General features: G+C 42.1%; 1 protein-coding gene across 27 annotated transcripts in view; it reads right to left on the reverse strand.

The window, feature by feature from the left end:
* Positions 1 to 16,065, reverse strand: part of PPP6R3 (protein phosphatase 6 regulatory subunit 3) — a 144,312-nt gene that overhangs the window by 12,076 nt on the left and 116,171 nt on the right. For 16 of the 27 annotated variants that reach the window (XR_007403696.1, XR_007403695.1, XR_007403694.1 and 13 more), the window contains 5 exons: positions 12,360 to 12,457; positions 10,686 to 10,740; positions 9,226 to 9,356; positions 2,811 to 2,932; positions 524 to 677 (listed from right to left, as the gene is read on the reverse strand). Coding sequence is in view for 13 of the 27 variants with exons in the window: in XM_049096829.1 (XP_048952786.1) it covers positions 524 to 677; positions 2,811 to 2,932; positions 9,226 to 9,356; positions 10,686 to 10,740; positions 12,360 to 12,457 (560 nt within the window). In the remaining 14 variants the exon portion in view is untranslated. The remainder of the gene's footprint in view (positions 1 to 523; positions 678 to 2,810; positions 2,933 to 9,225; positions 9,357 to 10,685; positions 10,741 to 12,359; positions 12,458 to 16,065) is intronic. The other 11 variants (XR_007403693.1, XR_007403688.1, XR_007403689.1 and 8 more) reach the window with 2 other exon arrangements.

Raw genomic sequence — 16,065 nt, forward strand, 5'->3', positions numbered from 1 at the left:
TGAAAAGATAGGTTGCTGTCAACAAAAATACTACAAATAACAAGACTGACAGCCATCCTATCACGCCCTGTAATTTACAGCACCAGATTAGCTACAAGTGAAATGCAAGCTCAGAGTATCTGTTAAATTCAAGATACACTGTGCATTCTTCTGTAACACTCCACACAGAGGTGCCTGTCAGGAGCTCTCGCTCTATCCTGTTTCTATCCTCCTCAATCCTGTTTGTTTTCTGATGGTCTGCACCCTACTATATAACCTCCTGGGGCCCTATCTTCCTGGGCTACTATGTGTACACAGCCCACTGCCTTTCCCAGCTCACCTGGATAAAAGGAATATAGAGACTAGTTTCCTTGTTAATCCATAACTGTGTCGCTAGCTCCCCTGTGCTGATTTGTGACTTAGCGTAGAGCATTATCTTCATGTAGGGAGTAAATCAAGGTGAGAGACAATGTCTGCAGCTGACCCCGTCCCCTTTCCCAGTTCTCCTATGGAAGGTTCAGGGAGCGAGCACACACACACTCACCTCAGGGAAGATGTGAACTCTGAGAAGGAGGCCCAGCCCGTCTCCTTAGTTGGCACCGGCTCCTCTGTGCTCCAGACATCAGAACCCACGGAATCTAAGGGAGCACCATGAGTTGTCTCCATGGGGACATCAAAGTTGGCTGACCAGTTGGGTGCTAAAAAGAGAGCAGAAATCTCATTTTGAGAATACTTCAGAAGTTCAGTGCAATCCAAGATATTTTTCAGAAACATTTGCAAGGAGGCAGCCAGAGTGGTGGGGACAGGGCACTCTAACACACCCCTGATAGAGGTGGAAACAGCAGAATCAGTGTCAGGCAATGTGATAACATCTATCTTATTATAAAACTGTAGACTTCCTTTAATCCCTAATTCCCATTTCTGAGATTTTTTTCTCCACCAGAAATATCACACGAGGATGCAAAGATACATATAAAAGAATATTATAATTTTTCTTTTTTTTTTGAGAATATTAGAATTTCTTACTTTGGACAAAGGTACCAAGATTATATGAACACCAGGAGGAAGATGGGCGAAGGAAGGGTACACAGCCCCAACTCCCTGTATAATCTCTGCAACTTTTCTGTAAATCCAAAGTTATTCCAAAAAAAAATTTTTTTAAGCAGAATGTTGTATATTCAACTGTAATAAACTGGAAACTTTAAATGCATCTCAATCCAGATGTGGCCCCACTTCATACTTTTAATGGCCTTCCCACAGTCCACTGTAGCTAACACAAAGAGGAAGACTTCTGGTGACACAAGAAAAAATACATATTTGTGTTCAGCTCACCACCACCTCCAAACCCTTGGAATCTCTGAAGTAGTGTCTTGTATGCTAAAGAGATGACTGGTGGCCTCAAGATGGGGCTCAATACTGGGCAGGCTGCCAGGAGAACTAGCCTGGGGTTAGAGGGCTAGAACTTTTATCCCTATCCCATAGCCCACCCTCCTAGGAGGGAAGAGGGGCCAGAAGTGGAGAAAATCACTAATGGCCAGTTATTTGATCAAAAGTACCCATTTAATGAAGATTCCATAAAAAACTCAAAATTTCAGGGGTTTAGAGCTTCTGGGCTAGTAAACAGCAGGTGGCACACCCCAAACTCCATGAGAACAGAAGATCCTATGCTCAGGACCCTTCCTGACCATATCCCTACTTCTCCTTTCATCTGGCTGTTCACCTCTATCCATCAAAACAGCCTCATGGCACGAACTGCTGACCAAGGTTGGATCTAACCTGTAGGTCTGTTTTAACGTCACTTCCTCGGGGATGTGTCCTTTCAGGTGAAATTGGGTCTGTTTATGTGCTCTCACTGCACACCATGCTAGGCTACACAGAAATGACCTTCCCAGGGGAGCGCCCCAGAATCTACCACAATCTCTCCATTCTTCAGGAGACTCTAGACTCTAGATGGAGTCTGTGTTCCACATCTGGCACATAGCTGGATCTCGATAAAGGCATGTGGACTCGAACTGAATTAATAGAGAAAAGCCCACTTTTTCCTCCTGAAGATGGTGAGCTGGGAAAGCAATGAGGAGAGAGGCCAAACCTCTTTTCCTCCATGGCTCTCGCTTTCCAGGTCTGTCCCATGGGGCTGTGCTGGGTTAATATTAAGGTCCTGGCCAACTCTGCAGTAGTGAGGTCCACTTGATGCCCAGAGCTAGCTTTTAGCCTCCAGGACTAAGGACACAAAGGCCTTCCCCAGGAACATGAAGCACTGTCAGCCTTGAGGAAAGCTCCAGTGTCAACCCACACGGCTCTTCCAAATAAAAATGTACCTGGACTTTCAGAAGTTAACAGGCATTTTTTTTAAAGTCCAGTGAAAGCAAGTCGTCTTAGCAAGTACCAGGACATGAATAAGCACTGAAGCCAGACAAGTTTTAGGTTATAGGCTTCATAAATCAACTCTGAAGAACCCATTTCAAATTGTCTCAGCTTGAAGTTGTTTCCTCTGGTTTAGTGGATTTCTGACTCCACAAATACAGCCCTTCCTTGTCTTCCCTAATTCTGGTCTCTCCCCTGCTGCCTGGCTCCTAGGCCCTGCAGCCAGAGGCTAGACCCCCCAGTGTGCTCTATCCCTAGCCAGACTCACACAGTGGGGTGTCCACACTGTAAGAGACACCGCATCATCGGAAGGAAAGTCATTCCTTCCCTCAGGCCCTGTCCCTGACACTTACACCTCCAAGGGGACTCAACCTAACTCCCATCCTGCAGACCAGAGTGCCTTGTTTAAAAATACACCTGTTTCCAACACACAGTGACTAATACAGAGGAAGAAACAGCTGACTTACGTTCATTCAAGTCTACCTCCATTTTGTCCTCTGTACTGGTGCTACTGGGTTCAAACAAATCTTGTTTTGCTCCGTCTTCTTCTTCAGAGTCTGTACTTTCTTCACTGTCTGTACTCCCCGAGCTGGGGGGGGGAGGGGGGGGGGGGACACAAAGACCAAAATAAAATATTTAATGCTGCCTATCAGTCACTGGCTAAATCCAGGACATTCTGAGGTCATCCAGTAAGAAAAAAAATCATATGCACTCCAAAGGGCTCATTCTTTGCCTTCATGAGTGTGTTGCCTAATCTTGGTCTCAGCTGTCCCCACTGCACCTGGCTCTGCATGAACATGTGGGCACATCTACAGACGACCTTCCAATAGGGCCTAGAGGCAGCTCACTGTGGTGGTCATTTGCATTTCTCTCATGGCCAAGATGCTGAACTGCTTTTCATGTGCCAACCTACCATCCACACATCTTTTCTAAAGGATCTTTTTACACCTTTAGCACAGTTTAAAAAACGGTTACTGTCTTTAATTTGTATAGAATCCTAAGAGTCCTTTATGCACCACCCTCCAGAGAGGCCCTATGCCAGGCACGTAATTTGCAAATGTCCTCCCTGAGTCTACGTACCATCCTCCTTTTCTTCTAACTAATGTTGCTAGACGAGTAGAAGTGCTTAATTTTGACAAGTCGAGCTTATGAAAATTTCCTTTCATGCAGTGCTTTTGGCATCCTACCTCAGAAATCTTTCCCTAACCCAAGGGGACAAAGATTTTCTAGTGTAAGTTTTATAGTCTGATGCTTCACATTTAGGTTTAAGATCCATTTGGAATCCATGTGTATATATGGCAAGAAGTTCAATAATTTTGCATGATGTTCACCTGTTCCAGAACTGTTTGTTTAAAGACTATCCTTTCCCCACAGAACTGCTTTTGCACCTGCATCAGAAGTCAGCTGTCTTTATACTTACTTATTTACACTTTTCTATCCCCCAAACTACTCTGTCTTCCCAAACACATTGTCTCAATTACTGTATTTTGAGATCAAATACTGTTAGTCTTCTAACTGTTCTTTATGAAACTTGTTTTGGGGGTGCCTGGGTGGCTCATGGTTGAGTGTCTGCCTTTGGGTCAGGTCGTGATCCCGGGGTCCTGGAATCGAGTCCTGCATCAGGCTCCCTGTGGGGAGCCTGCTTCTCCCTCTCCCCATGTCTCTGCCTCTCTTTCATGAATAAATTAAAAAAAAAAAAAGTTGTTTTGGTTCTTCTGGCTCTTTTGCATTTTCTTTTTAATTTTTATTTATTTATGCTAGTCACAGAGAGAGAGAGAGAGAGAGAGAGAGAGAGAGTGAGGCAGAGACATAGAGGGAGAAGCAGGCTCCATGCACCGGGAGCCCGACGTGGGATTCGATCCCGGGTCTCCAGGATCGCGCCCTGGGCCAAAGGCAGGCGCTAAACCGCTGCGCCACCCAGGGATTCCTCTTTTGCATTTTCATATGAATTTAAGCACAAGCTTAAATCACTAAAAAAAAACCCTATTATCATTTTACTTGAGATTGCACTGATTCTAGATCAATCTGGGGAGAATTGGCATGTTAACAATATTGAGTTTCAAATTATAAACATTTATCAATTCTTGATTTCTCTCAGCTGTCTTGTAATTTTTAGCATCTAAGTTTTGCACATCTTGCCAAATTTATCCTCACATATTTAATATTTTGCTGCTTCTATGAATAGGATTTTTTAGTAACTTTAATTCCAACTGTTTGTTGCAGTACTTAGAAATGCAATTATATTGACCTAGTACCATACAATCATGCCAAACCGACTTAATTGTTCTAATAATCTTTTCGTAGATATCAACAAGTTTTCTACACTGACAATAACTGTTGTCTGTGAATAAAGATAATTTTACCCTTTCCTTTCTAACATAGATGGCTTTTATTTCTTTTTCTTGACTTATTGCACTGGCTAGAAGCCCCAGTAACAATAGAGAAAAGCTGTGGTAAGCGTAAACATCTTTTGATTTGTTCCTAATCTTTGAGGGAAATCATTCCATTTTTACTATGCAGTCAGCCAGCCGTAGGTTTATTGTAAAAGCTTTAATCAGACTAAAGAAATTACCTTCTGTCTCCAGTTTGCTAAGAATTCTGATAATCAGGTATAGATGTTGGATTCGGCCACATGCTTCCTGATTGATTTTCAAATGTTAACCCAACTCAGAATTTCTGAAATAAGCCTTCCTTGGTCATGATGTATTATTATTCCATTATTTACTAAAACCTTTAAAAGAGCATCTGCATCCACATTCACAAAAATAACTGAATCACTTTTCATGTCATGTCATGTCATGTCATGTCATGTCATGTCATGTCATGTCATGTCAGCTTTGGTTATCAGGTCACATTGATGTGGCCTCATAGATCGACATGGGCACTCTATTCCTTCCTTTTCAATTTTCCAAAAGCTTTTTATAAAGCTAGTGGTGTAATTCCTGAAATGTTTGGTAGAATTCACCAGAGAAGCCATCTAAGCCTGGAGTTTTTGTGTGTATGTGGGAATTTTTAAACTATAAATTCAACTTCTTTAATAGATAGAAGACTTCTTGGGTTTTTGTTTTTTGTTTTTGTTTTTTGCTTAAGCTTTGGTAGTCTGTGTCTTTCAAAGATCATCTAAGTTGTCAGATTTATTGGCACAGAGTTGTTTACAATTTTCACTTACTATTCTTTTAGTACCAGGAGTGACATTGCCTTGCTCACTCCTGGTATGAGCCATTCCTTTTTCTCCTGACCATTCTGTCCAGAGGTGCATCAACTTCCTCAATCTTCTCGAAAAACAGCTTTTTGTTTTGTTTTAGATTTTATTTATCATTCACGAGAGATACAGAGAGAGAGGCAGAGTCATAGGCAGAGGGAGAAGCAGTCTCCCCAAAGGCAGATAGTCAACCATTGAGCCACCCAGGCGTCCCAAAGAACAGCTTTTGCAACAATTTCCTCCACTGTTTTTCTGTTTGCCCTTCATGCTGGTTTTTTTTTTTTAATTTTTATTTATTTATTTATTTATGATAGTCACACAGAGAGAGAGAGAGAGAGAGGCAGAGACATAGGCAGAGAGAGAAGCAGGCTCCATGCACCGGGAGCCCGACGTGGGATTCGATCCCGGGTCTCCAGGATCGCGCCCTGGGCCAAAGGCAGGCGCCAAACCGCTGCGCCACCCAGGGATCCCTCATGCTGGTTTCTTAAGCTGGAAGCTAAAGTTATTGGTTTGAGAGGTTTCTACTTTTTAGATATAAACAGTACAAAAACGATCCTTTAAATACCCCCCCCCCTTTGATTTCTTCTGTAACTCCCTTATTATTTAGCTTCCACATATTTGGAGGTTTTCTAGAGACCTTTCTGTTACTGATTTCTAATTTAATTCCACTGGGGTCAGAGAACATACTTTGTAGGACTTGAAACCTTTGGAATTTGCTGAGACTGGCTTTATGGCCCAAATATGATCTCTCTTGGCATAAATAGGTCATGTGGTACACTTGAAAACAGTGCCTGTCCCTGCTACTGTTGGGTCGAGTGCTCTGCAAATGTCCAACAGGGTCATATTAGTTGACAGTATTCAGTGCTCTGTGCCTCTGACTTCTGCCCATCATCAATGACCAGAGCAGGAGTGCTGTAGAACTGGACTAGAACTGTGGATCTGTCTACTTCTCTTGCAGTGTACTCAGTTTTTGCTGTGTTATTTTGAAGCTGTTATTAGGTACACACGGACTTAGAACTGTTATGTCTTCCTGAAGATCTGACCTCGTTATGACCCTTTCTTTACCCTTTTCCTCTGAAATCTGCTTTATTTATAATGTGTAGACTTCTTTTAACCCGTTTGTGTCTATATTTAAATTATTTCTCATAGGCAGCTAATGTTAGACCAGAATTTTTATCCAATCTGACAATCTCTTCAGTTTAACAGGTTTTGACGTTACTTATTTAACAGCATTCAGTAATACCTAATGGGGCTGCCTGGGTTTAATGTTATCATACTGCTAGTAATTTTCTGAGTGTCCCAACTGCCTTTTATTTTTTTTGCCCTCTTTTAGATATTTTTTATGATGTAACTTCTTTTGTTGGCTTATTAACTATAATTCCTTGTTTTGTTGCTGCGTGGTTGCTTTAGGGTATATGATATACATCCATAACTTACCACAGTCTATTCTCTAGTGATATCAAAGCCCCAAACTAGAAACCCAAATGTCCATCAGCAGGCAAATGAATAAACAAATGCACCCATTCAGTAAATAGTACATCCCTTCAACAGAACACTGCACAGACATTAAAACAAATGAACTATTGATACATCACCCAACATGAGTGACTCTCAAAGTTGATGGAAGAAACATTAAGTAGATAATGTACAATCTGATTTATATAAAACCTTAGAAAACATAAATCATCCTAAAGGAACAAAAAGCAGATTGGGTAAAGGCAATATAAAAGAGCATGAGGAAACTTTTGCAGGTGATGGGTAAGTTCATAATCTTGACTGACATAATGGTTTCATGGATGTATTCTTAGATATATTCATATGTTCAAACTTACCACATTATATAATTCAAATACATAGTTTACTCTATGTCAATTATCCCTCAACAGAGCCGTTAAATAATAGAAAGTTGCCTTTTCTCATCATCCTGTGTTCCCTCTGGGGATCAATTGTCACGTCCTCCAGATACTGTCTTTCTCACCATACTTCTTTCTCTACATGCTCTACAAATGGTACTCCATTGGGACATACCACACTGCTGTAATAATGCGTGAGTATGGTCTGCCCCTAGAGGACAGATGGCAGTAGGCAATGGCCATTTAGTGAATTCACTCAACATTAGGACCAAAATTTCACAGTAAATGGTGACAAGTTTGGAGCTTTATCTTAAAAACAAACAAACAAAAGGCCATTTAGACATTTATCTCTTGCTTCCTGGTTCTGGAGCTTTAGCTACCTTGTGGTTACAAAGTAATAAGCCAATATGCAAAAGATGAAAAAGTGGGCATAAAAAAAAGCAGCTAGGTTGAATGACCTTAAACAGCTGTGGATCATGAGACAAATATACTTTTCCAAGTTTGAGTCACAGTGAGGTCTTCTGTAACCTGAAACAACAAGCCTTTCTAAGAAACCCAACATAACTGCTGGTACATGCAGAGAACAGGCAAGAAAGGCTGGCATGCTCTGTTCAGCAAAAGGAATAAAATGGGTAAGAGATTGGTGTGGGAGGGAAGCTTTACTTTTTTGGGGGGGATAAAATGGGTAAGAGATTGGTGTGGGAGGGAAGCTTTACTTTTTTTTGGGGGGGGAGGAGAGCTTTACTTTTTTTTGGGGGGGGAGGAGCTTTACCTTTCACTGTATATTTTGTTTTCTCTGAATTGTATGCTATGTGGAAACGTTACTTATTAAAAACAAATGAAATAAAAACGAAGGTTCAGCTGCTGTTCTCTCAACTATGAAGATTCTGGTAATGGATTCTCAGATAACAAGAACTCCTTGTGTACTGAAGCAAATGTATTTAGGTTCTTGGGTTAGAGTAACTTCAACAAATTATAGAGGAAAAAACCCAACTGGATTGATCCCAAAGCATCCCCATGGACAGAACTGTCTCCCCCAGTTAGATAAACTTTTATTTTTTTTTTTTTTTTTTTTTTTTAAATTTTTATTTATTTGTGATAGTCACAGAGAGAGAGAGAGAATGAGGCAGAGACACAGGCAGAGGGAGAAGCAGGCTCCATGCACCGGGAGCCCGACGTGGGATTCGATCCCGGGTCTCCAGGATCGCGCCCTGAGCCAAAGGCAGGCGCCAAACTGCTGCGCCACCCAGGGATCCCTAGATAAACTTTTAGAAACAACTTTGCCCTTTCTTGGGGAAACTCTGTCTTTCATAGGAAACAACAGGTAACTCAGCAGCAACAGGTGTTTCTGGTAAGGGAACATCTATTCAGAGTACTTAATACTACATTTCTCAGCAAGGCCTCCCATTCACAAGAGGCTGTGTCACAACGCTTTATGAACTCTGTCTAAACACTTCCAGTATTTTCAAGTTCATCACATTGACTCGTCCACACTCCTGTCGCACTACAGACAGGAGTACCAGTACCATCTCGCAACAGTTAATAAGGGCATATTTCTCTCTCTCTCTCAAGTAAGCTCTGGGCCCAATGCAAAGCCCAATGTGGAACTTGAACTCACAACCATGGGATCAAGACCTGAGCCGAGATCTATAGTCAGATGCTTTACTAACTTAGCCACCCAGGTGCCCCAACCCGGGCATTTCTGACTGTGACAGAAGCACTGGTCTCTAATTCACACATATACATCTGCACAGGATACAATGTATGTTTCCTAACCATCATCTACTTTATGCACTGGATATTACTGCTACTGTAACAGACTCTTACCTGGATCGTCTTTGGGATTCTGGTGTAAAGGCAATGTGCTTTTCCTCCCAGATGTCTTCCTCATCAGAGCCACCATCATCAAACTGCTGTATTCTTTCCTTACAACATGCTTCAAACAAGGCAATATTTCCCTAAATAAAAACAAGAGAGAGAAAAAGAACAAGACAAACATTTTATCCAAAAGTTGCCAATATAAATCATATTCTTCATTTCCTTTTTTTTTTTAAAGATTTATTAATTTTAGAGAGAACACGTGCATGCAGACAAACCAGGGGAGGGGCAGAGGGAAAAGGAGAGAATCTCAAGCAGAATTGCTGCTGAGCGTATAGCTCAGTGCTAGGCTCAATCTCATGACCCTGAGATCATGACCTGAGCCAAAATCAAGTTGGACACCTAACCAACTGAGCCACCCAGGTGCCCTCTTTCATTTCCTTTCAAAAACAGTGCCTAGCATATACACCAAAATAAAATGTAAAAGCATCTAATGTCAGCTTTGTGTGACAACAGAAAATTCCCCCAAAAAGAATGGATTTAAAAGGCACGTAGGGGCAGCTTGGGTGCCTCAGTGGTTTAGTGCCACCTTCAGCCTAGGGTGTGATCCTGGAGACCTGGGATTGAGTCCCACATCGAGCTCCTTGAATGGAGCCCTCTGCCTGTGTCTGCTCCCGCCACCCCCCACCCCCGCCCTGTGTGCGTCTCTCATGAATAAATAAATAAGATCTTTTCATAAATAAATAAATAAATAAATAAATAAATAAATAAATAAATAAAAGGCACGTAGGAGCCTACACTGGCATCATGGACTCCCTTTCATCTGACAAAGCACCGGGTTACTTCCAAGAGCTTCCTTGCCCCAGCACCTGAAATGCAGTCCCAGATCTGCCCCAATAGCAAAGCAACCTCCATTTCCTCCATATCTGGCAGTCCAGCTAAGCAGTCAGGAGCATCAACAGTCTGATCAGTTTCTACCTTATCACATCAGCAAATAAACAAGTGGTCTCTCATGTTAATCAACATAAAAGTCAAGACTGTGCCCACTCAAATGACACTAATCCCATGTCATCTGCTGATGGGACTGACTTGGTATCTGAGCCCTGCCTGGGGATGACAAGCTGGCCCTGATCTAACCCAAGTTTCTTTCCTGGTGACAGACAGCTGAAGTAAAAGGTGGCTGGCTAGACTCAAACTGCAGTCTTTAAAGATACATGTCTACACTGTAATCACAAATGAGCCCAGTTTTGTCAGCCCTGCTACATCTTAAGAAAACCATGGCTGCAAGCTCATACCCACAGGGAGCATAAAGGTCATGTGAGTGGGTGAAGCAACACCAAACTAAGATGAAGTTTCCTGGAGCACAGAGGGTCCTGACACACATGGCATCTGCATGCAGACAGATCCTAGCTTCCCCCGTCCACCCTTCACATACCTTGTCACTCACCAGATGAAACATTGATACTTACACTTTCATTTGTATTCAGAGTAAAGTTGATGTCTGATACCCGATCGAAAGAAACACTATAAACAAAATGTAAGTATAGGAATAATTAGCAAAAGACTGACATAAACACTATTTATGTAACTTTTCAAAGTTAAAATATTCATACCATCATTAAAATCTCCATAGGTGAAATAAAAATAGAAACCTGCTTGCATTAAATGATGCTTTCTCCCTTAGTATTAAGGAACTCATACAGGGTGGAAAGGCCTAAGACAGAATAAACACACCCTCCCTCGAAGCCTTCCTATAAAAGATTTTTAACACCCACGGTAACAACCATGGTTCCTGGGGCCATATTTACTTGGCCAAGAAATACGTTATTTGCAAAGAAGAAACAAGTCAAAACATGAAAAATTACCCAAGAGTTGTCAGACACTGAGCTTTCTCCAGGGACGGACAAATTCATATACAGAAGAGACACCTCAAAAATCCTCTAATAGGCATAATGAGGAAGAAAGTAGGGGGAAGAAAGCTCCTAGACTGTGAAATGTAACTTTCTGAGTCAGTATAATTCTTACAAGATCTATTCTAATCAATCATTACACCAACCACACAATATAAATTCTAAAGCGATGGATTCCTAACTAGTAACACTTACTGACAGTGGGGATGGGGGTGTGTGTAGAGATGCCAGTGGGGAGCCTACAGGCTCTGGTAAGAGCACCTCTGGGACACAGACACAAACACCATGTGGACAGTCCTTGCTCTTTTTGGATCATATGAGTTGATTCTTAGGGCAGCTGATAGCCTATAAGTCTTGCTCTGTTTACAGTGAAGCCTCCATCCATGGCGCTAACAGCATATTGCATGGTACAACTAAGAGTGTGCTCAAAATCTCCAACTTCTCACATGCTAGAAACCACAACTTGAGGTAGAAGACAGCTCCACTGACTGTTGTTAAGCCACAAGGACCTAATACAGTAAGGAGCCACAGAGATGCCAGGTATTGACGGGCATCACCAGGCAGTGGCTGGGGAGTATTAGAGCCATCTAACACTCAACTCTGTTCTCAGTGATGTAGAATACCCTCCTTGTAAATACTTTATTTATAAACTCCTCTCCTTTCCTGAGGCCAGATGCTATACCATTTGTTTTCATTTCTGTAGATCACCTATTCATTAATCTGGTACAGTACCAATAATTCCCATTTCTGTGCTCCTCTTCCCCCGCCTAGCAGAATGAGTGGTCTGTCTTCCAAAATACCCAGCTCGACCTTATGGTGAGTCAGCCAGATAAGGCACACACGGTGAGCTGCTCCTGTCACAAAAGAATACCAGCTGCTGATGTAAAGGAACCATGCCTGCTCCAACCCACTAACTATACAGCAGGGACTCGTTACTCCAGGTAACACTATCCAGCACTACAACTGCAAGGGGCAGGGTTTCTAAGAGAAGCTCGATCTAAACAATAACAGACCCCTGGGAGAGAAGCCACACCAGAGGCAGCCCCTCTTGTGGGAGTGACCCTCTCATCCTTACTTGTCTTCCGGTGCTTCAGTGCCCAATAGGCCGGAACTACAAGGACACCTTGGAGGGCAGGCTCCTCTTAACACATGAATGTGGAAGAGTCCCCAGAACCCACATGTCTCACAAAAAGCAGGAGTGCATGAGAGAGGGGAACAGGAAAAGATACTCACTTGCCAATGTCATCTTGATCTGCAAACTTCTCATCGTTGAAGCCAAACTGGTCAATAAAATTGGACGTCATTTGTTGCATCTGATAATCAGAAAAGGCCTGGCAACCCCAGGACCAGTGACAGTGATATAATGATTCTAATGACACTCTACATACTATTTGCCCATTTGTGTTCCAGAAACCATCTTATTTATAGAGCCTTAGGGCTTAAAAAGTTGGTGTGTTTTTCTAAGAAAAAAAAATCAAATAATTTCAGACACCATTTGCCCAAAAAAGGAAATTTTGGAATTTAGCCCACAAGTCATTCCAATGCACATGTCACTCACTATAAGAAATGTTAAGTGACCACTCTGTCCTCTATTGCGAATTATCTTTAGAGAGGTCTCGCTTAAGACTTGTTCAAAGAGGCGATCAAGTGACATGTGACAGTCTGAAATTATAAGATGTATCAATCACCTCTGGACACAACCAACCTTAACCTAAGATCCAGTAAGTGGTGACCACCCGGCCTCCCTCTGTATCTCCCACCCCCAATCCACTACAGTAACATTGCACCAGAGGAAAAACAACTAATAACCACATTCACCATCCTATGACACAATGTTCAGGGACACTTTTCTTAAAAAAGAAAAAAAAAAAAAGAAAGACTTCAGTCTCAGAAGTTGGGAAAAGTATGAAAGTAGCTTCTATCCTACCTACCTTAGAGAGACAGGACAAACTTTTCACACTGATCCAACAACACTCTGAAAAGCCTACAACTGTAAGATCCATAGAGGAGCCTGTTCTGTTTCCTACACCATTTCTAGAGAGCACCAGGCTCACTTGGGTTTTCTTGGTGAGAAATGGGGGAATGTTAAAATGGACTTCACAGAAATGTTGATACTCTGATTTAAAACAACAAGCAGGCCCAGCAGAGCAAGAGAAATGCACAAATGCGTTCTACGTTATCAGTCAGGAGTGAAGGACAATGAAGATAAGCAAGTGCCACCACTCCTCATTCTACCCCAAACAATAAATGAGGCAGATAAATACCAATGTGTGTGCTGTCTTGTGGACAGAGCTCTGGATAGCTGAGAAAGCTCTTTCCTGCAGGTGAACCCCAGACAAGAGCATGGGCAGTAACTGGTGGCTGAACTGAATAAAGGCATCACCCCTGAGGCCACTTGCTGGTATGGAGGCAGCTATAACTGAGTGAAACTGAACCCTCTTTGGTTCTCTTTTTGAGCAGAGCCCACAGATTCCACCCTGCAGACATCTGCTGCAAAAATGCCTCTACTGTTAATTCCTGATTACTCATTCTTATGGCAGGGAATTATGGCATGGATAATCCAAGTTAAAGATGATTAAAAAATAAACCTTATATTTGGCTTTGGAAGGCATCTCTTCTGGTCTGAAAAAGTGGTATCTAGTTTACCGAGAACCTAAAACCTCACTTTTTTCTAACTCTAGAGACCCACCGCCCCGCTGCTCACTCGCACACTTCCATGCCATCCTTTATCTTGCCTGCAGAGGTGATACTATATGAACACGGGGGCAGGGGGCCAGCCTCACAAGGAATACCACGGCTGAACCATGGGAGTATGGGTGAACGGAGAAGGTCAGGAACAAGTTCTGCAAGGTGTGGCTGAGTCTTGAACATATGGATGAAAAATATGACATGTAACACTCATATTCGTAAAAACCAACAAGGAAGAAACCAATTCCTCTGAATTGCATCTTTATCTTCTGTAAGGTAAAATGGGATGTGTGCCACCTTCAAAGACACAGTAATGAAATCATTCTTCTGAGCAATGGCATAAGCTGGGCTCTGAGTTTATTTCTAGAATAGAAATTTGGTCACACAAAGGTAAAGGTCCCTCCCCAGTTGTTTTGCTTGATTCTTTTTTTCCCCTTTAATTTTTTTGTGACTCTGGTGTTTCTATATGAATCTTTTTGGGAACAAAAGGAAAGGAATGTTCCCAAAAGTGTTTAGTTAAATGCTTCATAAAGAGCATACAAATACTAATTATATATGTATATACATGAACACACATACATATGTACAAATACACATACATATGTACACACATACTTACATCATCTGTCTCCCTATCTATCCATTTATCTACTTACGGAGATATATAGCTGATAGACCCAAGTAACTTAGAGGGAAAAGAAAACCAACAAACTACAGTCCTCATTACTTCTAAGACAATTACAGCTTCTAGGAAGATATAAGCTAGCAAAGAATTTCAGGTTTCAAATACAGTTTTTGCTAATAAAGCTATCAGAGCTTCCTAAAGCCACATATGTAAAGACTGTTACTATACTGTATTTAAAGCTATAGAAGAAGTACTCTGGACAGGGAGAAATCCAAGTCTGGAAAGTACCATATGGCTGTGTAATTATTAAAAACTTAATTATTAAGGAAAAAAACCCCAAAACCCACACTTCCCAAAACTATCATCCTGGCCAAAGACAGTCACTGAAAAGTGAGCCTACCATTTTATTAAGCAAATCTCTTTGGAGGCTCCACTTGAGCCACAAAAGTCCTGGTGTGCCCCATCTCACGTGACTGCCTGTGAACAGGCCTGCTTGGATGGGGGAGTGGGAGGCTGCCAATCAGACCTCTAGAGCCTGTCTCTACAAGTCAACCCTCATTCTCCAGACCCAGCAAGAGGAAGACCTCCTCAGCTTCCTTTCCACACTTCTTTCAGAATCAGAAGAGTCAAACGCTGGAGGTGAGGAAACCAGAAGGGACAGAAGACAAAAGCTGTGAAGCATTCCCTGAGCCAAGTATGGCCCCACCAGTGACATGGTCAGGTGACCTTGTTAAATGGTCTGCCCTGTTTCTACACTCAGAACTCTACCAAATGAGACCTAACTGCAAATGTGAATGAGAAACTGAAATGGATAAGCTAATATTCTAATTACAATGGAACTCAGTATAAAATTCTTAAGTTAACCTAATCTTGTCTTTCCAACTTTAAAAAGAAAGGGTTTGGAAACCTATTTCTTATTTGCATAATGATCCATGGCTCCATGGCTGATTTATAGTTTAACACGCAAAGAAAGGTTTACTAGAGGCTTGTTCAGCAAAAAGGAATGCTTTTTCCTACTTCAAAGAGTCCTAGGATGTAGATGAAAGCCACAGGGCAGCAGCCCACTGAGGACTCTGCTGGTATGGCAGTTGTGTGATAGGGGCTGATCCTGTGCATGCCAGCAGTTAGTCAACCCCAAAAATTGTCAGAAAAACTTCTCCCCAAAACAACCATGGAATCAGATTATGAGAAGGGAACCCACTCTCCAGATAACTAAATGTAACCACTCTTAGGTTAAATCAGCTGCCTACAGTTTCAAGGTTATTAGCTTATTTACAAATAGGTAAATTATTTTCTTAGAGCTATTTCAACAGGTTCAGAATCACCTTGATAATTTACATTTTATACCAATGAGCTTCATCACAAGGGTGGAGAATGTGTGGCACTGGAGTTCATGCCAGGCAGAGTGGACTCTTTCAATACTTTCCAGGTGCTTCTGTGGGGGAGAAAGTGCTTCCTGGGCTAAACCCAGAGAACTCTGGATCCAGAAAGAAGTGCCTGTAGATATGAGGGTTCACAGTGAGCCAGGTGGGCGCCCTGAATGGCTAGTGCTGCCCAACAGCAAGCCAAGGCAAGAGGGTGGCAGTAAGGGGCTGCTGTGCTCTACACGAAGGTCCTGCTGCTCCA

The sequence above is a fragment of the Canis lupus genome, chromosome 18 (assembly GCF_003254725.2).
Source record: "Canis lupus dingo isolate Sandy chromosome 18, ASM325472v2, whole genome shotgun sequence".
NCBI classification, from domain to species: Eukaryota; Metazoa; Chordata; class Mammalia; order Carnivora; family Canidae; genus Canis; species Canis lupus.